This window comes from Podarcis cretensis (genome assembly GCF_951804945.1).
Source record: "Podarcis cretensis genome assembly, chromosome: 11".
Lineage (NCBI taxonomy): Eukaryota > Metazoa > Chordata > Lepidosauria > Squamata > Lacertidae > Podarcis > Podarcis cretensis.
The window spans coordinates 54,257,954-54,282,812 of NC_137180.1; the positions used below are offsets into that span (position 1 = coordinate 54,257,954).

A 24,859-nucleotide genomic window follows, 5' to 3' on the forward strand; every position below is an offset into this window, starting at 1 on the left:
TACACTTATGGGCATTATGGCCAACATAAGCTATGTCCATAAATCCATGGAATATTGTCCAAACCAGGGGCAGGATTCAACTAAGCTTCATCCAGAGTAAACTCATTGAACTGAAATTAATGCACCCAATTTAGTCATATTCATTATTTTCAGTGGGTCTACTCTGGGTAGAACTTAGTTGAATGCCATCCTGGAACCCAGAAACTTTTGCAAAATGTCAATATAACTATAAAAATGGTAAGAGCTGCTCTGTTTCTTATGGATTGCCTTGCCAGACGCAATCGCAATGCAAACAGCATTCACCACCAACTGGGTATGAACTGCCCCCTTACTTTAAATACAGTCCATTAACCCAGATCTTGTAAACAGCAATTTTGCATTGTATCAGCATGAGTTGTTTATAGCACCAATATAAGAAACTGGGGGGGGGGGTCAAGTTTTTTTTTTCTTAAACCCCCCCCCCATAGAATATACTACTAAACAGTTACTTATTTTAATAGGGTAGCTATTAAACAGACATGGCAATATTACACACATAAAATTGAAAGGGGGAAAAGCACCTGAGAATAATATAACAAAACCAACATTAAAACCTAGCCTTGGAATAAAGCCTGTTTGGGAAGTAGAAATAATTCATGTTAAATATCAGCTGCAGGAGTTGCTCCAAAAGCCCTCAAACAAAAATTTGAGATTACATGTGCCATTGTTACTATTCAATACAATACAACACAAAGCCCCTATTATTCTCCATACTTGCGACGTAACAAGATAATTCCTAAACAATTATTGGGATGTCTTACAGAAAGAGGTTTGAATTATCAGATCTGCTCTCAAGTAAATAGAAGTACTACTAGAAAACTATCATCAACAACAACTATTCCTCAGAGGGCTTCTCAAAGTCCAACATGCACAGATATTCAATGGGCTTGGCATATTTACAGCTTAAAATTATACTGAGTATGTGGTCTAAAACTGCTTCACACCAGGCCTGAGTGTGAAGCATATTAGATTTGCATTAAAAGAAAATCCATAGCAGGGAGATATTGATATGAAGTTCATAAAAGTGCAGCCATCCACGAAAATTTGCAATTGGCTAGTCACATTTCCCCCATGGATTGTTTTCCCCTTTGCATTGTCAGTTGCCAGGATTTAGACATTTGTTATTTCAGTGCTATCAAACAAATCAATTTTTAAATGTTGCAAGAGCAAAAACCCTTGAAAAGGGAGCCATTTTTAAAGTGCTGCACCTGTTTGCTATTACATATTAATGCATTGGTAAAAAGTGCAATGGGACGTTTAACCTCGGGTTGCCACTCCTGGCTGACAACTTGGGCTGAAATTAGGGCAATGCTGCAATGCACTCTATGTGGGGCTACCTTTGAAGGTGACCCGGTGACCCGGAAACTGAAACTAATCCAGAGTGCGGCAGCTAGACTGGTGACTGGAAGTGGCCGCCAAGACCACATAATACCGGTCTTGAAAGACCTACATTGGCTCCCAGTATGTTTCCAAGCACAATTCAAAGTTTTGGTGCTGACCTTTAAAGCCCTAAACGGCCTCGGTCCTGTATACCTGAAGGAGCGTCTCCACCCCCATCATCCAGCCCAGACACTGAGGTCCAGCTCCAAGGGCCTTCTGGCAGTTCCCTCCCTGCGAGAAGTGAGGTTGCAGGGAACTAGGCAGAGGGCCTTCTCGGTAGTGGTGCCTGCCCTGTGGGATGCCCTCCCAGCAGATGCCAAGGCAATAAACAACTATTTTACTTTTAAAAGACAACTGAAGACAGCCCTGTTTAGGGAAGTTTTTAATGTTTAATAGACTATTGTATTTTAATATTCTGTTGGAAGCCACTCAGAGTGGCTGGGGAAACCCAGCCAGATTGGGGGGGGGGGTATAATATATAAATATATATGCTGAAGCCTCTCCATTTTGATTTCAAGCCTGCTTAGAACAGTGGTTTTCACACTTTCTTCTTTATGGAAATGTAGGAATGTCAAGAGTCTACTATCAGGTCAAGAGTCAGCAAATTTCCAGGTTTATTAGGCAGAAGACCCTTCCTATCTGCAGTGTCAGGGACTGGCTGGACAAAGAGGAGCGGTGGGAGGCATTGGTGGTGGGACACTGGGGAGAGATCAGTGGGAGAAGATGGCTGGATGCTGAAGAGGCAACAGAGTTTAGTGAGCAGGGGCAGCCGGTGACAGGAGCAGTTCAGACTCTGAGGCTGAAGCAGAGGAGTGGGTCTCAAGAGGCTGCTGAAGAACCAAATAAATATTCCTTGCGACAAGTCCCCTTCCTCCATGGTCTCCAAGAATGCACAGAATAATGAGGAGAGCAGAGCTGAGGCCGGACGTGTGCAGGTGCAGTTTGAGATTGTCCTGGCAACTGCTATATAGGGGCAAGACCTTCTAGGAAGGGTTGCTGAGTTGTAAGCCATTTCCTTGTATACAGAGCTAACTTCACTGATAATGGAGGCCTCTGTCTTTCATGCTGATCCACCTTTGGCTCCAGCCCTGACAATCAGCTACCCAAGCCTTTTAACTGAAGATGTCAATGAGTCAACCTGGGACTGTGTTCCTAGAAAGCATGTGCTGTGTCACTGAGCCCGGACCACTTCCAAGGACAGTAGTCTTTCAAGAAAAATTTGTGTCCAACACAGAAATTCCAACAAGGGCACGTTTCAGTTCACACGGGATACTGACTGACAGGGTTCCCCCCCCCCAGGGGGTACTCAAGCTGGAATCTGAAAAATAACTTCTTCCTGTGGGATCAGAAACTATCAATAACAATAGTATTCACTATTATTTGGGATTTGGCAAGTGGCTGTAAACTTCTAAAATGTAAGCGCTATGTACCCTGAACACTTCCTTGAACTTATGCATTGCAGAGGAGAGGAACAGTGTTGAAAATATCTCTTTCAAAAAGTGGGAATCTGCCCAAAGACTTGCTCCAACCATAATGCGGTGAAGATGGATATGAGATTAACTCCAACCGGCTCCTTTAGATGGAGGATGAATGACAACTTGTTTAGAGATCAGGACATTATTAAAAAGGCCCAAAAAGCTTTGAAGGACTATTTTGAGATAAACCTGAATACTACGGTGGAAAAAAGAACTGTATGGGACGCAAGTAAGGCGGTCATGAGGGGGTTTCTGATACAACAGAATACTATCAAGAAAAAAGTACAGAATGATAAGAAAGATAAGATCTTGGAGAAAATTAAAGAAGGCGAGAAGAAGTTAAGATCGAGACCGAAATCAAAGGAGATATTAAGAGAAATCAAACATTATCAAGCACAATATTCAAAACTGATAAACCAGGAAGTGGAATGGAAAGTTAAGTTAATGAAACAAAGATCCTTTGAATCGGCAAATAAATGTGGAAAGCTGCTAGCATGGCAGCTGAAAAAGAGGCAAAATCTGAACACAGTAACAAATTTAGAAATTGAGGGAAGAAATATTCAGAACCCAGTGGAAATCAGAAAGTCCTTCCAGAGATATTTCAAACAACTATATACTCAAGGGCCGCAAAATGAATCAGAGATAGAACAGTTTCTAAAGAAGAATGGTTTACCAAAGTTGACTCTTCGGAATAGAACAATCCTGAATTATAAAATAACACAATTAGAGATCGAGGAGGCCATTCAGAACATGCAATTGGGCAAGTCTCCAGGGCCAGATGGGCTTACCTCCAAATATTATAAGACATTGAAAGACTATTTGATACATCCATTAATGGAGGTTTGCAATGAAATTATGGAGGGGAAGAAGGCACCGGAGTCGTGGAAAGAAGCTTTCATCACATTGATACCTAAACTAGAAACTGAAAAGACACAACTTAAGAATTACCGCCCCATCTCCCTCCTAAATGTGGATTACAAAATATTTGCAGACATTTTAGCAAGTAGATTTAAAAAAGTCTTAAATGAAGTAATTCACAAGGACCAGGCAGGCTTTCTCCCAGGTAGACATTTGTTTGCAAACACAAGGAACATTATTGATATTTTGGAACTCTTGCAAACAAACATTAATACAAAAGCAGTTTTGATATTTATAGACGCGGAGAAGGCCTTTGATAATATCTCTTGGAAGTTTATGAAGAAAAATTTGGAAGGAATGGGAGTGGGGCGGGGGTTTTATAATGGGATAGAGGCAATTTATTCAGAGCAAAAGGCAAAACTGATAGTCAACAATGTGGTGACAGAAGAGTTTAGAATTGAAAAAGGAACACGACAAGGTTGCCCTATATCCCCTTTGTTATTTATATCGGTCCTAGAAGTGCTCTTGAATATGATCAGAGGAGACCGGTGGGTGGAAGGTATCCAGGTCGGAGCGAAACAATACAAACTGAAAGCATTTGCAGATGACCTAGTTTTGACCCTACAGGAGCCAGAGCCCAGTACTAAAAGGGTATTATAACTGATTTATGAGTTTGGTCGAGTGGCGGGATTTAAGCTTAATAAGCAAAAAACTAAGGTTTTGGGAAAAAAATTGACTTCTTCAGAATCAGAAAGGTTTCAGAAAGAGACAGAATTAAATGTGGTTAAAAAAGTGAGATACCTAGGGGTAAATATAACAGCGAAGAACAGGAACTTATTTAAAGACAATTATGGAAAATGTTGGTCTGAAATTAAAAGGGATTTAGATGCTTGGTCAAGACTGAAACTTTCTTTGACAGGACGTATTGCTGCAATTAAGATGAATGTATTGCCAAAAATGTTATTTTTGTTTCAAACTTTGCAGATTGTGGACAAAATGGAGTGTTTTGGGAGGTGGCAGAGAGATATTTCAAGATTTGTCTGGCAGGGCAAAAAGCCCAGAATTAAGTTTAAGATATTAACTGACGCTAAAGAAAGAGGGGGATTTGCCCTGCCAGACCTAAAGTTGTATTATGAATCAGCAGCTTTCTGCTGGTTGAAAGACTGGCTACTTCTTGAGAACACTGATGTTTTAGATTTGGAAGGATTCAACAATGCGTTTGGGTGGCATGCATATCTGTGGTATGACAAGGCTAAAATACATAAGAATTTCAAGAACCATGTTGTCAGAAAAGCAGTATTTAATGTCTGGTTGAAATATAAAGACTTATTGGAAAATAAGACCCCAAGGTGGTTATCACCAATGGAGGCTAAGGCCTTGAAAAAACTCAATATGGAGGCCAAATGGCCGAAATATTGGGAAATAATAGAAAAAGATGGAGATAACTGGAGGTTGCAGAATATGGAGAAAATAAAAGATAAAGTGCGAGATTGGCTACATTATGCTCAGATTAAAGAAGTTTTTAAGTTGGATAAAAAGGTAGGATTCCAGGTGGAAAAATCAAAGTTAGAAACTGAACTGTTAGAACCCAGCTCTAAGATACTTTCAAGAATGTATAATTTGCTGTTAAAATGGAATACACAGGATGAAACGGTCAAATCAGCCATGATAAAATGGGCACAGGACATAGGGTACAACATCATGTTTGCTGACTGGGAAAAGTTATGGACCACAGGTTTGAGATTTACGGCATGTAATGCCTTGAAAGAAAATATTATGAAAATGATATACAGGTGGTACATGACCCCAGTCAAGCTTGCAAAGATATACCATGTGTCTGATAATAAATGTTGGGAGTGTAAAGAAGCTGAAGGAACATTCTTTCACCTCTGGTGGACTTGCCCTAGAGTGAAGGTTTTCTGGGAAATGATTTATAATGAACTGAAAAAGGTATTTAAGTATACCTTCCTTAAGAAACCAGAGGCCTTTCTCTTGGGCATTGTTGGTCAGAGTGTGCAAAAGAAGGATCTAACCTTTTTTATGTACACTACAACAGCAGCAAGGATACTCATTGCTAAAAGCTGGAAAACTCAAGAATTACCCACACTGGAAGAATGGCAGATGCAACTGATAGACTATATGGAACTGGCGGAGATGACTGGCAGAATCCGAGATCTGGGAGAAGAACTGGTGGAGGAGGACTGGAAGAAATTTAAGGACTATCTACAAAAATATTGTAAATTGTATGAATGTTAAGAAAGATGTAAGATTAGCAAAAACACGGCTCCAACAAACTAGTTATAAAGAATCTAAATTTAAATTTAATTGGTAGATGAAAAGATAAATTTTGGATAAGTAATATTTTATGATTAAGCTTCAATAAGAGTATGTTAAATCCCAAAATTTGAGACATTAAATATTGGAAAATTATATTATATGAATTAAATTAAGTTAATAATTTGCTGGTAAGATCTATGTTTAGAAAGCAGGAACAAGAGATGTGAGGAAGTCCAAAGTTGAGAATGAAATGTGGATAATGGAAAATATTTTGTTATTATGTATGTTTTTTATTGGTTATACAAAAATTTAATAAATATTATTATAAATATATATATATATATATATATATATATATATTTCAAATAAACACCCACTATTACTGATTGTGTCATGCCCCTAAGCAGCTTTTGTGTTGCTCCAAACACAATTATGAGCTCATGAGGAAAAACACTTCAGCTTTATACCTCCTTTTAATTCCCCCCCCCCACCAAGGTTATGTTTTTAACATGTTTCCAGAAAATGGTATCTGTGAACAAAATCACCAATCCTTAAGCTCCCCAATTAGAGGAAAAATAAAAATGGAATCAGCGTAGAATAGCTGGTCTGAATGTGAAGGAAATTATGCCTTACTCAATCAAATTAGCAGAGCTGAATCACCTCTGCAATTATCCTTCTCATCATTACCAATGCATGCAATTGATACATGAAGAAAAATGTCCCTTTCTCCTCCCTTCCTCCCCATACACCTTCAAATGACCAATGCTTATGCTGGCAACTAAAGCCCGAGAAACCTCAGTGCATTGACCCAGGAATTGTTGATGAAAAGAAAAACCAAATGGTTTAACATAATGTCTCTATCTTCAGACCTACCAATTACGAGAAATACCAATAATCAGTAGCCTGTTAAATTGGGACTTTTAATAAGATGTTAAAGTAGGAGGCAGCCTCTTAGTTTCTCTTCACTGCTCTCATTCCCTCTCCAGCCAAGAATACTTTTACAAATGGCGATTGCAGAGGCTTGGGGAGCCCTTGAGAAAGTCCTGGGAAAAGATGATTTCTGATGCCCTGTCAGCACTGTGCACAAAGCATCTTGCCTAATTAAAAAGATGGATCCCACTCATTCTGTTCTCTTGGATCCAAAGGCATTTTTGCTCTGTTCCAGGTGGTGAGGCAGATTGGGGTTCCAGTCCAAGCAGGGCTGCAAGGTGAAGGAGGAAGGCAAGACTTCACTTTCCAGGTAGCACCCTGGACAGCTCCGATAGAAGCTGAGGCTAGAGTGATATGTCCAAAAGGTGGCCTTTTTCTACTGTGACTCTCTGCTTGTGGAATGCATTCCCTAGGGAGAATTGCCTGGCGCCTTTGTTGCTTTGGCCGCCAGTCAAAAACATTCTTCTTTTCCCAGGCCTTTGGCTAATCAAACCATCTATGACCTTTTAATATGTGTGTAGCGGGGTTATTGTTTTTGTTTGTTACTACAGTGGTACCTCGGGTTAATAACTTAATTTGTCCCAGAGGTCCGTTCTTAACCTGAAACTGTTCTTAACCTGAGGTGCCACTTTAGCTAATGGGGCCTCCTGCTGGAGCATGAATTCTGTTCTCATCCTGAAACAAAGTTCTTAACCCGAGGTACTATTTCTGGGTTAGCGGAGTCTGTAACCTGAAGCGTCTGTAATCTGAAGTGTCTGTAACCCAAGGTACTACTGTATGTTAAGAAGTTTTGTGTTTTTATATTGTATACTGCCCTATGATCCTTAGGTAAAGGGCAACAGAGAATTGTTGTTGTTGTTGTTGATGATGATGATCCGTACAAGCAGAAATAAATACTGCCTCTGCAAATGGCTATGCTAGACTGAGACGAAAATACGGGGGCAGTCTCCAGCTCCGCCTCCATTGGGAAAAGCCTCTTGTAGTTACAGGGTTCTTGTTTGTTTTAGGAGATTGTGTTGGAATTAGGTGGCTCTGCTGTAGCATTCAGGCTGGAATCCTCATGCTCCAAGGACATCAGTGCAACTGCCTCAAGTCAGACAGGTAGACACAAGATGGGCTTCTTACTTGTTGCAGTCTGAGCAAGTGGGATCTCCATCACCTCTTCAAAGTCCAGGGCTCCCTGTTCAAACTGGGACCTTTTGCTTGACCAACAGTTGGCTTTCCCGATGCTGACTCACCCTGGCTATTGCGTTGTAGACACCAGCTTTTGACGATGGTCTTTCGACAATAGCTCCCAATTTTGAATTACTTCGAAATTCCAAGGAATGCCTCCAAATCCACTTCAAATGTTGGTTTGTTTGAAATTTCGCTGGCAACTTGTAGCTTTAAACAACATTGTACTTGCAAGGCTCACGTATGCTACGCTAAGTAAAATTGACTGCTTTCATCAGGAACTGGTTTATGAACTACTAATGCTTTGAAAATTAGATGAAACCAAGCACATACTCGCTCTTGGAAGAAAATGCGTTTGACTTAGTGGGTCCCTGTGGTTTGTCATTCATAACCACGAAAGACATTGATTTAATATGTTACCAAGACATAAAAGCAAGATCTTAAAATGCTGCAAGCAGCCCTATTGTCTCCGAATGAGAGTCTAATATTAGATTGTAAGGATTCAGTGACCAAACCCATCCCCACTATATGAAATATTAAAGGGCAAGTAATTTATTTTAATCTCTTTGCTAGTATAATATTCTTTTAAAAAAAAAAAAATGCATCAAAGCAATTTAACATTTAGTAGCATGAAAGTTCCTCATGCCATACATAAAAATCCTCCAGAAAATCATTACTTCTTATGGAACCCATTTAGAAAAGGTAGAAACAGACTTGGTATTTTAGCAAAACCTGCTTTAGGATGCAATTGCAGTTCTGCAACTATAATGGAAATACAGAAGACCTTTGTAATATGAGGAGTTAGTGGTGTACAACAATGTTTCCTCTCATGCTTAGACTTCCCTTCTGAAGTTAACCAGCTGCATTTCCTGTCTTGTGCTGTGTGTACACCAATATTTTCTTGGAGGTCCTTCTTTAGGGTTCCCTCACCATCCAAGGTGATGCAGGTGGCTTCTGGGGGAAAGGGCCTTCTCAGTGTAGGCACCTTCAATGTTCTCCTCAGGGATGCTCCTACACTTGTTGTCTAGGCTAATCTGATTTCAGAGCGAGGTGAAGACCTTTCTTTTAATTTTTCTCAGGTCTTTTATTTCTGTCTGATCGGTCTCATTTCGGTTGAGTTTATTGTTTGTATGCTACTCAGATTTTTACTGTTTTATTATATATTTATATGTTTTTATTCATATATTTTAAATGTGCTTTGTTGTGGTTTTAAACATGGTAAGCTACCCTAGGAATTTTACTTATGGGCAGGATGTAAATCCCCTCAAACAAACAATTATATACCTAAAACAGAATTGAATCTGTTGCCCACTCTCTCCCCCTTACTATAAGGTTATTTTCAGATACTTTCTTGAATGCAGAACAAAGTGTTGGGACAGTTTCAGCATATGAAAGACATGGTTGTCCAACACTCTTGGATATATCTTCAGACCTCCATAGAAGGAAAGAAGCAGTCTGACTCTAGAAAGTAGACACTTGGTGTAAGGCACAAAAGTACACAGAATGAAGACTCTCGTCAAGGGATGACATTCTCCAACAGAGGCAGTACAAAGAATTTCAGCATGAGAGTTTATACCACAAAAAAATGTGTCAGTGCAATAGCCTGTGGTTTTAACTTCACACAGCTTGCTCTATGAAACTCAACACTCATTTTTACCTGACAGCAACTTACTTCCAATATAAACTTGCTTCTTCTCCCTTCCACTGAAAATAGATCTTTGCTACATGGCCTGCCTGAGGGCTTCCCAGAGACATCTGATTGGCCATGGTGAGAAATAGGATTCTGGGATTGGAAAGCCATTGTTCTGATAAAGCAAGACTCTTCCTGGATGAGCTTCTGTTGAAATTACATGAAATTAGTGCACGCAGCAGGAGGGGTAACATGCCCATTGGCTGTTCCAGTCCTCCATGCACTTATCAGATCTTGTGTAAAAGCTTTACATATGCAGGGTATATTTGTGTGATCTGTGTCAGTTGCAGATTTTGGAGGGTCTTCAGGCAAGACAGGCTCCAAGGGCTCTCTCTCCCCCAGTGACCACAGCTCATCACTGCAGCAAATCTAAGGGGCTATTGTCAGGGATGCCCTCAGCAAATGCCCAAACAGCCAAGTTTTGATGCTGGCCCTTCATGGTGGTCATATCCAGTCTCCGTGCTTTGATTCTCCATGGATTCTATGCCATCTGCCCGGTGCAATGATGGCTATTGACCTAGATGGCTTTAGAAGAGAGTTAGACAAATTCATAGAGAAGGGGGCTATTGATGGCTACTAACAGAAATACTTCTGAATACCAATACTTCTGAATATCACAGGAGAGGATACTGCTATTGTGCTCAAATCTTGCTTGCTGGTTTCCCATGGTGAGAACAGAATGCTGGACTAGATGAGCCACTGGGCTGATTCAGTAATCTCTTCTTATGTGCTGGAGTTGTGTGTGAATTTATGAAGTAGGCAGAGGTTATCTGCATTAACAGTTAGAAAACAGGTTAAGGCACAGCTTAATTCCAGAATATAACTGTAATGTGATTTTCTCATAAGCAAAGAGTTTTGTTGCAACACCTCAGGCCTAGAAAACCCCTCCTCCTCCTGCTGCTGCTGCTGCTTCCCTTCAATATGGCAAGCAGTATTTCAGAACAATTCCAAACAAACTTGCCAGCTCACTTAACTGAGAAGGCCAAATCAGCAATGCTTGTGAAACTCATGTTGTGCAATCAGAAGCCACGGGAGTATTCTTTCTCGAAAGGGAAAGCGAGCCAAGGGAATTTGGGCAGGCTGGAGCCCTCCCAACCTGTTTAAACTTTTCTGTTTAGATGTTTCGGATTTTTAAGGATGGATTTACATACACTGGATTCTTTATTTTAGCATGAGCTGGTTGGGGAGCGCAGAGACGGCTGCTAGCCACAAAATACACATCTCAAAATGAATAAATGAATCCACTTTGGGGGAACAAATAAACAGTGAGTTGTGAGGGTCATAGCTCAGTGGTGAAGCATCTGCTTTGCATGCATAGGCTTCTGCATGCGCTCCTAAAACCCTCGAGAGTCACTGGCAGTTGTGACCTAGATGGGCCAATGGTCTGACTCGCTATGAAGCAACTTCCTGTGTTCCTATGCAGTACAGCACCTTTGCAGCAAGCATCAGCAAGCCTGTAAAATCTGCTGAAGGACTGTTGCTGTAATTTAGGACAAGGTAAGACTTTGGCTTGATAGTGTGCTGTTAACTGCTGTCTATGTTAACAGTCAAAAATATCTTTGCTACAGTCATGCTTGTACCCAGTCTGGGAATAAAATCTCTTGACCGAGACTTCACAGAGTTTGTTAGTCATTTTTAGTTAGTCATCGTATCTACGGGACTGCCTTTCCTTGTCTGCCCCACAGTGGACCTTAAGGTCCATGAATAACCATAGTTTAGAAGTCCTGGGCCCTAAAGAAGTCAGACTATCCTCCACCAGGGCCTTTTCAGTGATGGCTCCGACCTGGTGGAATGCTCTGTCCCATGAGACTAGGTCCCTTCAGGATTTAACCTCCTTCTGTCAGGCCTGTAAGACAGAGCTATTCCGCCTGGCCTTTAATTTGAATTCAGCCTGATCTTTTATTTCCCTTCTCTTCCCTCCACCTCCCCTTTTATGAAGATCACCTGCTCTGAGACCCCACAGCTAATTCTCCACTGGCTTCCTCGCTGGCCCAAGTAGGACCAATTCAGCCAGCTAGCCCTGGGGATTATCTAATGCTTATTTCCCCTAAACTGATTTTTGATTTTTATTGTTATTCATGTTTTTATACTGTATTTTATGCTGCTTTTATAATTGTTTTAAATTTGTTGTTAGGCTCCCTGAGCATGGTTTTTGAACTGGGAAGGGCAGGGTATAAATAAATTATTATTATTATTATTATTATTATTATTATTATTATTTTAGAATAACTTCATCATTGTTCACCACTTCCATGAGAGAAAGAAGATAAACACTGCTAAACTCCACTTGACCACTAGTACCTGTGCAGCGAGAGTGTATGGATGGTAACCTCTAAAACAGCTTAGGGACAGAATGTTTCCCAGTTATTCTTTAAAAGAGGAAGGGAGAGGACATTTTTGAATGGAACACAATGCCCAGGTAGCATTGACCTGTGACAGGGGCCTCTCAGTGGCAGTTCACCATTTGTGGAATGCCCTCCTGGAAAGGTGCCTCTGTCTCTCCCATTATTAACATTCAGGAGGAACTTACAAACATCCCTGATAGGGCCGCACAACATATTCGGCCAAATCCCAAACTGAAACCTTGGCCAAGTCAGGTGGAGACAGCCCCAGATTTTCCTGGGTCAGATAATTTATTTATACCCTGCCCTTCCCAGCCTTCATGGAATGATCATGTGCTGTCAGGGGGTGGGGTGTCAGGCGAGAGAGAGAGGCAGGCAGCCCTACTGAATTCCCCATGCTAGGAAAGCAGCAGACCCGATCAGGATTGAATCCTCTGCCCACCAATTTAAAAACCCCAAGGAAAGATTAGCCCGGCCTCCAAAATTGATTTTGGGTCAGGTCAGGTGTTACCCAGGTCAGCCTGAATTGGGCGGGGACTGTGCAGATGCTGTTCCTGGAAATCTCAATATTATTAGCTGTGAAGCTACATGATTGTTCTTAAATGTTTCTAGATATTCTTCATATTTTTAATTTATTTTAACTTTACAATTTTCACATTCAAGGGGTTTGCTACCCTGGGTTCCTTTATGAAGAGAGGTGGGGTAGAAATTTAATCAGTAATAATATTTGTAAAAATAAAAGTAATCCTCATACGTTGTGCAAAATCACCCAGTCGCCTGTTACGTATTGCTGCAATATCTTCTCATACCTCCATAGCCTCTTTCAGTGGGAGTTAAAATCGTCTGTCACTTGTTGCGACTGCTGTCCTGCCTGAATAAGCACATGTGAGCAACTCTGATAAACTAGACCAATGCTTCTTCTAGTCTGTTGTCCTATTTCTACAAATAGCCAGCCAGATGATCTCTTAAAGCCAGCATGTGAGGCATGACAGCAATTATGCCTTTCTGTAAAACTGGGGGTTTATTTTATTTATCTTAAGTCTACTGCCAAATCAACCCAAGTCTGACAGGTAGGAGGGAGCATTCTCTGCACCAACTTCTTCTGTGCCATAGATATTTTTAAAAAGAATCTTTCCCATGCCTCATTAGTTGCATGAACTTACCCCAAGCAACAACCTTACTCTGGAAGTAATACTTCTTGCTTTGCTTTGCCTTACAGATGCCAAGATAAACATGATACCAGGTCAGCCCTTCCTTTTTTTTTTTTTTTATCCTTACACTTTCTCTCTCTCTCCTTTCTTATATTCCATCTGCCCTGTGCCTTAAGACAGGAACATGCTGCCAATATTTTAACGAGGGTCAGCTCAAGCACATTTCCAGTTCAGCTAGCAATATTTATCTCTCATGCAGAGGAAAATGTTTCTCTGCAGCTGAATGCAGAAATTCTTCCCTTGCAGCCTCCGACGTGTTCCCCAGAACACTAAAAATCATTTAACCCTCTCAAACAGCAGGCGCTCCTAATTTCTAGCATTTGAATGATTCCATTAACAGGTGAGGGAAGGCCATCTAGAACAAGGGTTAAAAGTAAAGGGACCCCTGACCAATAGGTCCAATCATGACCGACTCTGGGGTGGCAGTGCTCATCTTGCTTTATTGGCCGAGGGAGCCGACACAGCTTCCGGGTCATGTGTCCAGCATGACTAAGCCACTTCTGGTGAACCAGAGCAGCTCATGGAAACACTGTTTACCTTCCCGCTGGAGCGGTACCTATTTATCTACTTGCACTTTGACGTGCTTTCGAACTGCTAGGTTGGCAGGAGCAAGGACCGAGCAACGGGAGCTCACCCCAGCGTGGGGATTCGAACTGCCGACCTTCTGATTGGCAAGCCCTAGGCTCTGTGGTTTAACCCACAGTGCCACCCGCGTCCCAAGAATGAGGGTTGCGATGCACCAAATGTAATACAAATTAATAAATAGCACTGCCCTTCTAGCAGTATTAATGGACCATTTGTCCCAAGTGTTGACTGCAGGGACTTTCACACAACACTGTGCAGTTGGGTAAGGTAGAAATGAGAGAGGAAGTGGGATTGCAAGTGATTCTGGAGTTTATGCTAAGCTTCAGAGGGGTATGGGGAAGAGAAAGAGGGAAACTGTGTGAAACTGGAAAGATCAGAACAGCCTCAAGTTTGTGATTCTGGTTCAAATAGGGATTGGCAATATATAAACCAATCTAGATGAGCATCTAGATGAGCATTAGGCTCCAGCATCATACCTAAATAATAATAATAATAATAATAATAATAATAATAATAAAATAATAATAATAATTTATTTGTACCCCGCCCATCTGGCTGGGTTTCCCCAGCCACTCTGGGCGGCTTCCAACAAAGATGAAAAGTACACTAAAATGTCACATATTAAAAACTTCCCTGAACAGGGCTGCCTTCAGATGTCTTCTGAATGTCAGGTAGTTGTTTATCGCTTTGACATCTGATGGGAGGGCATTCCACAGGGTGGGCGCCACTACCGAGAAGGCCCTCTGCCTGGTTCCCTGTAATTTGGCGTCTTGCAGTGAGGAACTGCCAGAAGGCCCTCGGAGCTGGACCTGGGAGCCAATGTAGGTCTTTCAAGACCGGTGTTATATGGTCTCGGCGGCCGCTCCCAGTCACCAGTCTAGCTGCCGCATTCTGGATTAGTTGTAGTTTCCGGGTCACCTTCAAAGGTAGCCCCACATAGAGCGCATTGCAGTAGTCCAAGCGGGAGATAACCAGAGCATGCACCACTCTGGCGAGACAGTCTGCAGGCAGATAGGGTCTCAGCCTACGTACCAGATGGAGCTGGTAAACAGCTGCCCTGGATACAGATTTGACCTGGGCCTCCATGGACAGCTGTGAGTCCAAAATGACTCCCAGGCTGTGCACCTGGTCCTTCAGGGGCACAGTTACCCCATTCAGGACCAGGGAATCCGCCACACCTGCCCGCCTCCTGCCCCCAAAAACAGTACTTCTGTCTTGTCAGGATTCAACCTCAATCTGTTAGCCGCCATCCATCCTCCAACCGCCTCCAGACACTCACACAGGACCTTCACCACCTTCACTGGTTCTGCTTTAAAAGAGAGGTACCTCCAGCATCATACCACTATAGCAGCATCATACCACTTCAAACAGCCATAGCTTCCCCTAAAGAATTATGGGAAGTGTAGTTTGTTAAGGCTGCTGAGAGTTCTACAAGAAAACAATGACCAGAGTGGTGATACAACGACTACTGTGATCGACACAAGATAATATCACCAAGGCAACTATCTGTAACTAAACGTCCATAAAAATGGGAAAAGTAGTTTCTTTCCCAAATAGGTTTTATCTTAAACAATAGCAAACACAGTAAATAAAGAGTTCACTTGTGGTTCAGTGCTCATTTCTTCTCTTTCCGAATTAGATTTTGTCTTGAACAATTGCAAATGCAGTAATAAAGAGTCCACTTGTGATATACCAAGTGCTTTTTTTCTGAAAAAAATGGTCAGGGGTACTCTCATTTTGACTCAAGGAAATCACAAATTTATAGTTCAGTTTGGGAAAAACAAATACAGTCAATGGACAAACGTACAAAAATTCACAAAATGTTTAGGGATATGCGTACCCCTAAGTCCCCCCCCCCGAAAAAAATCACTTGATATACCAGTGGTTCAGTGCTTGGACGTCATTCCAGTAATCCAACATTTCGTCGCTAAAGAGCTTAGTCATCAAGATTTGTAGTAAATAATAAACAAGAGAAGACAGTATGTAAATTACTTAAAGCAGGGGTATATTTGTCCCCATCTCTATGTTTCCATCGGGAGGTGCGCAGAAAGAGGATGACATCCTTCAGTTTGTTAAACCTCCTAAACTACCTAGATGAGCATTGTTGTTGTTTAGTCGTTTAGTCGTGTCTGACTCTTCGTGACCCCATGGACCAGAGAACGCCAGGCACTCCTGTCCTCCACTGCCCCCCGCAGCTTGGTCAGACTCATGCTGGTAACCTCGAAAACATTAGGCCTCAGCATTTAAGCAGCATCACACCACTTCAAACAGCAAAGAATTATGGGAACTGTAGTTTGTTAAGGCTGCTGAGAGTTCTGCAAGGGCAACACTGAGACAAAGGAGAGGGAAGCTGACAGGCAAAGCCACCCCACCCTGGACTGGTTGCAAGGAAGAAGTTTGTAGGTAGAGGCTGGTTGAGGGCAGTCTCCACTGATTGTGGGGAAATTATGCAACTTGGCTTTATTTTTCTAGGAATAAAAAGAGAGGCGGGAGGGAGAGGGAGAGAGACTCTTGCAGGGGAGGGATTAAAAAGCTTTCGCTTAGTACCCCAAACCAGCAGTGGGGTGAGGCTTCCCTGCAAATCTTCATTCACATCAGGATTCCTTCCCCACAGTCTTCATTCATTATTTGGGAGGTTCCATTCAAGGTTCTATTGATTGGTTGCGCTAATATAGATCACAGCTGGAAGACACTTCTAAAGTACAAGACAGCAGATTACCAAGTACAAATGGTGGGATTCTTTTTAACATCCGGATGTAGCAAAGTCTTGGATTTGGCAACCTTCACGAGGGTCATGAATCTGAATTCAAGTATTTGTTAAACACCCTAAATCATCTTGCGATTTCAGAAGTGGCCAATTTGCGTCAGCTCTGTACAAGAGGCACTTCACCCAAAAATGAGCGGCAGAAACTAATGCTGCTGAATCCAGTAAGTTTTCTAATGAATTCCTGTCACTCTAGAAAAGCTAAGTAGGGGGGGGAGAGAATACTAATAAAAGCACATTTCACATTCTGCAGAAGTTTGGTATTTTGTTTTTTTCTGACCCTGAATTAATCTGGAAAGCAGTTAATTTCTAGCTTCAAAGACTGCTTCTTGTTTTTGAAGATAATAAACATGCTTCAAATATCACACAGCAACAAAGGGTTGATTAGACATATTTAAGCATGAATAGTAGCTTGTCAGAAATAAATTACTGTGGCAGTAATGTCATGTTTAACTTCATTTCTGTGGAGGAGAAATACCACATATTTTTTTTAAAAAAAGGAATGATAAAAGTTTTCCCTTTTGTCCTGACAGTTATTTAAAATTAAAAGTTGATTGCACGCAACAAGATTTCCATCATTGTTGTACTCTAGAAGAGTTTACCACTGGTACACTGAAATGAGAAGTAGTGTTACTGCTAATATTTGGGTCCTAAGCCATTTAGGGCCCCAATGGTAGGAAAGAGACACAGCACTGGATCCATAAAATGAACAGGCAGCCATTGAAATTATTTTAAAATTTGGTGTGATGAGCATAAGCCTGTCCACACCAGTTAGAAGTCTGGTGGCCACATTCTGCACCAGATTCATCCCTAGGAACTGGTGCTCTGATTCTACAGCACCCTCACACCACATACTTCAATTCTAGGCTATCCCTTACTCCACATTTACACTGATCTTTGCGAGTGTCAAACCCAGCTCTTTGGTTGGGGGAGGGGCAAAATGAGGCAAGGTGAAAGGGGCACTCTGTAGCCAGCAGCAGAAGTTCAGTCCCCCAAGTCTGCAGACCAGAAACATAAGTTTTTATTGTTTCTCTTCATTTCCTCTGTCCTATTCTTGTATAGAGGTATCCTTGATTATTTGTTTCATCTCCCTGCATTTCTCTCTTTTGGCCACAACAGTCTGAATTCCTGCCTTACCCGGATTAAGGTCCACTATGTGCTTCTGTCCTAGCAAGGATTAGGAAAAGCATTAATCCAAAATGCACAAACAAAACAAGTCTTAATCCATGTAGAGTTAGCATGAGAACATCCTCTCACCATGCCAAGAAAGAAAGAAAGAAAGAAAGAAAGAAAGAAAGAAAGAAAGAGGTGAGCTCTTACCTGCTACAGAGACTTTGGCTGTCCGACTGATGATAGCTCCAATACCTTCTAATGATGCTTCACATTGATAAAGACCCTCATCGGGTTTATGGTGTCTGGAATGGACTATGTTTTGTATCAAAAGAGATCCATTGGGAAACTGCTGCCTTCTCTCATCCACTGCCAAGTTTAAAAAGACTCCATCTTTTTTCCATTTGATGACGGGAATCCCTTGATCCGATTCTGCCGTGCAGTTGAGCAACACGTTACTTCCTCGCATGGTGACAGCATCCGAAGGCTCAATCAGGAACCGCAATGTTGTAAATCCCTTAACTTGTGTGCCTGTTGGGATAAATGGTGAAGAATAGCCCAGTTAGTTCACTACAATCCTCAGAAAGCAACTTTTTGGTCTAGGGGACATTGAGATTGCCTCTGAAGAAATGATGCTAATGTATAAATTCCTTTAATTATGGTTGAAATTCCCACTGACATTTTGCCTGCGTTAAAAGCATGCAAATCCACCTCGAATTTTGCTTTAGGAAAAAGTCAGACACAACTTATGGTTGTGTGGCCCTTCCAAGAATATCAAAATCATCCCTCGCCTCACCTTGTCAATCTGCCTTGAATTTTCTTTTGGCAGAAAACTGGTGGCAATTCTATAAATGCTATTTTAGAGAAGCTTCTCTTTCTTAGCAAAATTTCAACGGGGATATATTATTACCTTATCAACCTATGCAAACCAAATAATGAGAGAAGAGAGACCAATTTGTAATTGAAGCAGCCAACCCAATCTCCCCACAGCCTCCGCGTCTCCAGCCAAGATAGCATACAGAAAAATGAGCAGTTAACATCAGGTTCAGCCAACAGCAGAGGCCCAACAACAACTTCTGCTCAACTTATTTCTTATTTAGAGGGCTTAGCTGGGATTTACTGTAAGTGGTTTATTACATCTGCGCCAGCCCTCTGCACCGAGATGAATTTTACTCCCAAGAGGACTGCTGTTATTCGATAGAGCTCTCTCAAATGAACAAATTCCTAGGGAAGAGAAAGCAAATTCTGAATGCCACCAAACCACTTGGGTGGAACACTAAAGTACAGTACACATCTCACTGCCTGCAATTTCATAAAATCCAGTGCAACAGCTTCCCGTAAAAACTGAACTACAAGAAAGACACTAAAAAAAGGGCTCTATGAGTTTTCATATCACTAACCTCTATTACAAAGGTTTCAAACTGTGCACTTGGGGACCATTGGATTTCTCAGAAACTTATCAAAGGTTTCCAAGTGAAAAGATTAGACATGATGACTGTTGCAGGCAGGTTATACTAGCACCTGGCTAGAAACTTTGAAGGCATCAGTTTACATTCAGCCACAGACATGAATTGGTAAGGATGCTTCAAGTATTTTATCTTTGCGAATCCGCATTCAGCCTGACCTGATCTGCACAACCTTAATTAAAGTATGGACCAGAACTGTAAGCTTCTTCACATTCTGAGCATGCCAGCTCAAAACCCTATCAAAAGACATTTTATAAATGCATGTTTTGAGAGAAATATTTTTAAAATACTATTTAAATATTTATTTAAATTTCTGTGAGGGTTTTTTTTTTTTTTTTGCCTTCTCAAGTCACATATCAACATGGAAACAGGATCAAATAGGTGGAAAAATAGACTGAATCACCCAACCTATGAATTGACTCCATTCAACCAACTCAGTCCACAACCAAGGTTATAGGCTGGAACTAACAGACAGCATTTCAACAATGAGGTCCATGCCTTCTTAGTGTGTGTAGACCAGCCTTTGTCAGCCTGGTACCTCCAGTTATTTTGGACCAGGGATGATGGGGGATATAGTCAAAAACATCCCACATCAGCCCTGGCCCAAAACATATGGAAGGCACCAGGTTGTCAAAGGCTGCTGTGAACATTTCCTTTCTTTGGTGTACATCTTATAACTTATACTTTATACTATGAGATGTACATCTAAGAAACGTGATGTCTACACATACTAAGAAGATTTTCATGTGGCTGCTAGGGTTGGTGGCAACTTCTCATCAAGTGTACTGTTGGTGAGAAATACATATTTGTGTTATGCGGCCTTTTCTAAGTCTCCAGATGTTTTTGACTTCAACTCCCAGCATCCCTGACTACATTGGCCACACAGGCTAGGGATGATGGGAATTATAGTCCAAGACATTTGGGACAGTTTCTCTGCCTTTACTAAGGATGGACAGTCTGTGTCAGTTTCGGATTCTTTCATTCAAAAGTCCATTCCATTATGCTGTTAAATCAGACTACATTTTTTTTAAAAAAGAAGTATGAAAAATGGTATAAAAATATTTTATCTCAACGCATGCCTTTATAAACTTATTTTACCCAAAAGCAATTGTGAAATAATACTGTTAATCTGCTTTAAATGGTACATTTTATGAGTTGAGAACTATAGCACAAAATTTGAAAAGGTGCAAAATCCAACAGATAATTACAGTATATGTATGCATTGGTTTTGGTCTGTGGTCTGCAAAGTAGGTCAGTTTGCTTTAAAATGAGGACTGTGCAAAATTCTTCTTCCTCCATAGTTTTTATTGCACTCATACCTGACCCCGTCCATAGCCCAACTTCTAAACTCCATAACACTTCCAAAAATAATTCTCTACTTTCACTGACACTTTAAAAACAATAGTCGTAGAATAATCAGGGAGGTTTTGTATGCTCCAGTGAAGATGCCATTCGTTTTAGCAAAACCATTTAAGACCTTACGCCAGTGATCTATTACCGCAGGAAAACAATCCTCGTATTTTGAAACCGTGGTGCTCTGTCAGTTTTCAGTGTGCTGAGTACATAAAGTCGCAGGAGTTAAACAAAGATTAACTCTATTTTTTGTGCAATTACCCCAGCCATTGAGTCACAATTTCAGCTATTCATATTCACTCCAAAAGCTACAGTTAGCTGAAAATTGCTTTGGTAGACGATGCTTAACAGTTTGAGTGACTGGTGAAAGAGTTTTGGAAGGGGAAAGAAAGGGAAATCACCTCTGAAATACGGTGCCTGGAGAAACCAAGGTGAAGAAGCAAGAGTCACAGGGTGTTATATCACAGAAAATGTATGACTGCTACCCTAGGAGCTGCTGGAAGAACGTTCAAACTGCTTCAGTTCCTTTTTACAGGAAAGAACAGGTGTGGACTGCAGGGAGGGATGTTGGCACCATCACTGCTTCTCTCTCACCAGCAACCAGCCTAGGATTTGGGAAAGTCTTGCCCAAAAGTTCCAAGAACATTACATACGTTATACATATGAATGGCTATGTTTCGTTTTGCTCCATGTAAGAAGCAAGTTGTGTCCAGGAACTGGACTAAAAATAGATGACCTTTTAGGTCCATTGAATGTAGTGTGACCAGCATAATAATTAATTTAGAACTTTGGGGGGGGGAGTGATTCCCCACCATTAAGCATTCTCCGGATTTCTCATTATTGAAGTGAAGGTAGTTTATCCATTGTTAATTAAGAGTAATTAAGAGTAAACTAATTAAGGCTAAACTAACACCTCCGGGTGCAAGTAGATAAATAGGGACCACTTACCAGCGGGAAGGTAAACGGCGTTTCCATGTGCGGCTCTGGCTCTGGCTCTGGCTCTGGCTCTGGCCAGAGCAGCGATGTCACGCTGGCCACGTGACCCGGAAGTGTCTCTGGACAGCGCTGGCCCCTGGACTCTTAAGTGAGATGGGCGCACAACCCCAGAGTCTGTCAAGACTGGCCCGTACGGGCAGGGGTACCTTTACCTTTATTATTGCCAACCTAGCAGTTTGAAAGCACGTCAAAGTGCAAGTCGATAAATAGGTACCACTCCGGCAGGAAGGTAAACGGCGCCAGAAGCGGCTTAGTCATGTTGGCCACATGACCCGGAAGCTGTACTCTGGCTCCCTTGGCCAATAAAGCGAGATGAGCACCGCAACCCCAGAGTCGGCCACGACTGGACCTAATGGTCAGGGTCCCTTTACCTTTACTATTAATGCCAATTTGACAGCCACATCCCCATCTTAAAATATTATAGATGTGAAAATATAAAGTTATGCACATGCACACACACTATAAGAAATGTGATCTCACAAAAAGTACAGTGGTACCTCGGGTTAAGAACTTAATTCATTCTGGAGGTACGTTCTTAACCTGAAACTGTTCTTAACCTGAGGTACCACTTTAGCTAATGGGGCCTCCCACTGCCACCGTGCTGCTGCCTCACAATTTCTGTTCTCATCTTGAAACAAAGTTCTTAACCCGAGGTACTACTTCTGAGTTAGCGGAGTCTGTAACCTGAAGCGTCTTTAACCCAAGGTACCACTGCAGAGGGGAAATGACACAAACATATCCCATTTGTTTTCTATGCATTTGACAGAGAGGAGGGGAGACCACCTTCAATAATTAGAAATGGTTGTTGCAGAAAGCAGTGGGAAAAAGGAAGCTAGACAAGGAGCATGTACTTTTCCTTGTAATGAAATCATTAGAAATATAAGTCTGTAACACAATGTGTCGGATCCAGTTCTGTTCAACCCAGCAAGGACAGACCATTGCACATAAGAGGCACAAATGGCAGAATGTGCAGGTTGTTCAGACCATTTAGAAGGTTGCTCTGGGAGATTTTCTGGCGGTACTGTGCTCTCTCTGTAATCTTCTCCTTTGGCCAGGGCTTGGTGGGTGCACACAGGTTAAACCCCAGCCTGACAGCCCATAAATCCCTGAGATTTGCTGTAGGCTCAACAATTGTAAGCACATTGGTACAGCCCTATCTGTTCTTAATTCATCTCTCAATGTGATGATTTCACCCTCCTTCCACCCTCACACTGTTTTATCTGCAACTAGTTATAGAGTTAGGGGTGGGTCTTGCAGGCCGCCTCGCTCAACCCACTCCCTGATACAGGGAACCCAGAGGTAAAACATCCCTAACAAACTTTTTAAAAGGTATCTCCTAATGTTCAGCTGAACTCTACCCTTCTACAACTTAAGCCCATTAGATGTTTTCCCACCCTCTGGGGCAACAGCTCTTTTCTGTGTCTTTGTCCCCCTTCTGTGTGCCGATTTTCAGGTCACTGACAAGAGCTATCATGCATTTGCACTCAGTCTTCTCTTCCCTGGGCTAAAATTGTCTGCTTCTCTCAAACTTTCCTCTTATGACTTGTCCTTCTGCACATTATCTGATTTGCCTACATCCTTCTGAAAGTGTAAAACTGGGTACCATACTCCATATGAGGTCTGGCTAGTGTCAAGTAAAGTGGATCCATGGATCCATGGGGCCGGCTCTTTTATATGTTGCTGCCTAGCCAGTCATGGTGGTGGCCAATGCCTGGCTGGCCAGCAAAGGAATTCCCCAACACCTGGGCCCTGATTGGCCCATTTGAACCTGGCTGCTAGCCAGAAGGTAATGCAACAACCAAGGGGAATACACCTTCAGCTGATGACCACGTGGGTCTGGATGGCTAGGAAGGAGGCAGAGAGTGAAGGTCCATTTGCCCCCGTTTGCCCTCCTATGTGTGTGACATCGTACTGGGTTCATAGGGAAAGGGTTAACTAATTGTAAAATGACTAACCAATGCACTCTACGTGGGGCTACCTTTGAAGGTGACTCGGAAACTACAACTAATCCAGAATGCGGCAGCTAGACTTGTGACTGGGGGCAGCTGCCGAGACCATATAACACCGGTCTTGAAAGACCTACATTGGCTCCCAGTATGTTTCCGAGCACAATTCAAAGTGTTGGTGCTGACCTTTAAAGCCCTAAACGGCCTTGGTCCAGTATACCTGAAGGAGCGTCTCCACCCCCATCGTTCTGTCCGGACGCTGAGGTCCAGCGCCGAGGGCCTTCTGGCGGTTCCCTCATTGCGAGAAGCAAAGCTACAGGGAACCAGGCAGAGGGCCTTCTCGGTAGTGGCGCCCGCCCTGTGGAATGCCCTTCCAGCAGATGTCAAAGCGATAAACAACTACCTGACATTCAGAAGACATCTTAAGGCAGCCCTGTTCAGGGAAGTTTTTAATGTGTGATATTTTTACTGTATTTTTGGTTTCTATGGAAGCCGCCCAGAGTGGCTGGGGGGGCCCAGCCAGATGGGCGGGGTATAAATAATAAATTATTCTTATTCTTATTCTTATTCTTATTATTACCAATGGGAACCCAGGGGGCAGAGTTAACTGTGTATAAGGTTTAAGCACAGAGGTTTTTTTTGGAGAGTTAGAGTTGTCAAGAAGATAGTCTGCATTTAGAAGAGACAGATAAAAAAGTCTGTGGGTTGGGCTAGTCTGGTGGGAGAGAGTGAGAGAATTTGTTAAGAGGAGTCAGTCAAACAGTTGAGATAATCAGTCAGGAGGGATTAGGAAGGTATAGACCGGTAAAGAAACTAAAGTTAAGATACTGACAGGAATATTATCTGAGAAACCATAAACTTGTTAATGTTTGTAAAATAAACTTGTGTTTTTGGTTCACTTTTAACAACTGACTGGACTCAGTATTTTACCAGAGAGTAACTGGTTGGTGGCAGCGGGGAAGTGAACACAGTGGTGGCACAGGGATCAATAGACCATTAAACATCCAGGGACACTGTGTGATCACCACAGTCCACAACCAACGCCCACCAGGAAAATGGTGAGTGTCCATTAATATAGAGAACTCAATTGTGTCCATTAATATCAATGGCTCTATACAGTAAAACTTAGTTGAATACCACCCATTGTTTCCCAGGATTTGCAAAGTATGGTGCTATCATTGCAGCATAAAATTGCATTCCCTGGGCATTCACTGTCCTTCCATCCAGTTTTCTCTCTTTCACCGTTCTCATCTTTGCAGCACCT

General features: G+C 42.0%; 1 protein-coding gene across 3 annotated transcripts in view; it reads right to left on the reverse strand.

Annotated features, from left to right (window-relative positions):
* DCC (DCC netrin 1 receptor) overlaps positions 1 to 24,859 on the reverse strand; it is a gene marked incomplete at its 5' end in the record, with an annotated part of 954,207 nt that overhangs the window by 570,135 nt on the left and 359,213 nt on the right. For all 3 annotated transcript variants that reach the window (XM_079994683.1, XM_079994682.1, XM_079994684.1), the window contains one exon: positions 18,045 to 18,365. In XM_079994683.1, coding sequence (XP_079850809.1) covers positions 18,045 to 18,365 — 321 coding nt within the window. The remainder of the gene's footprint in view (positions 1 to 18,044; positions 18,366 to 24,859) is intronic.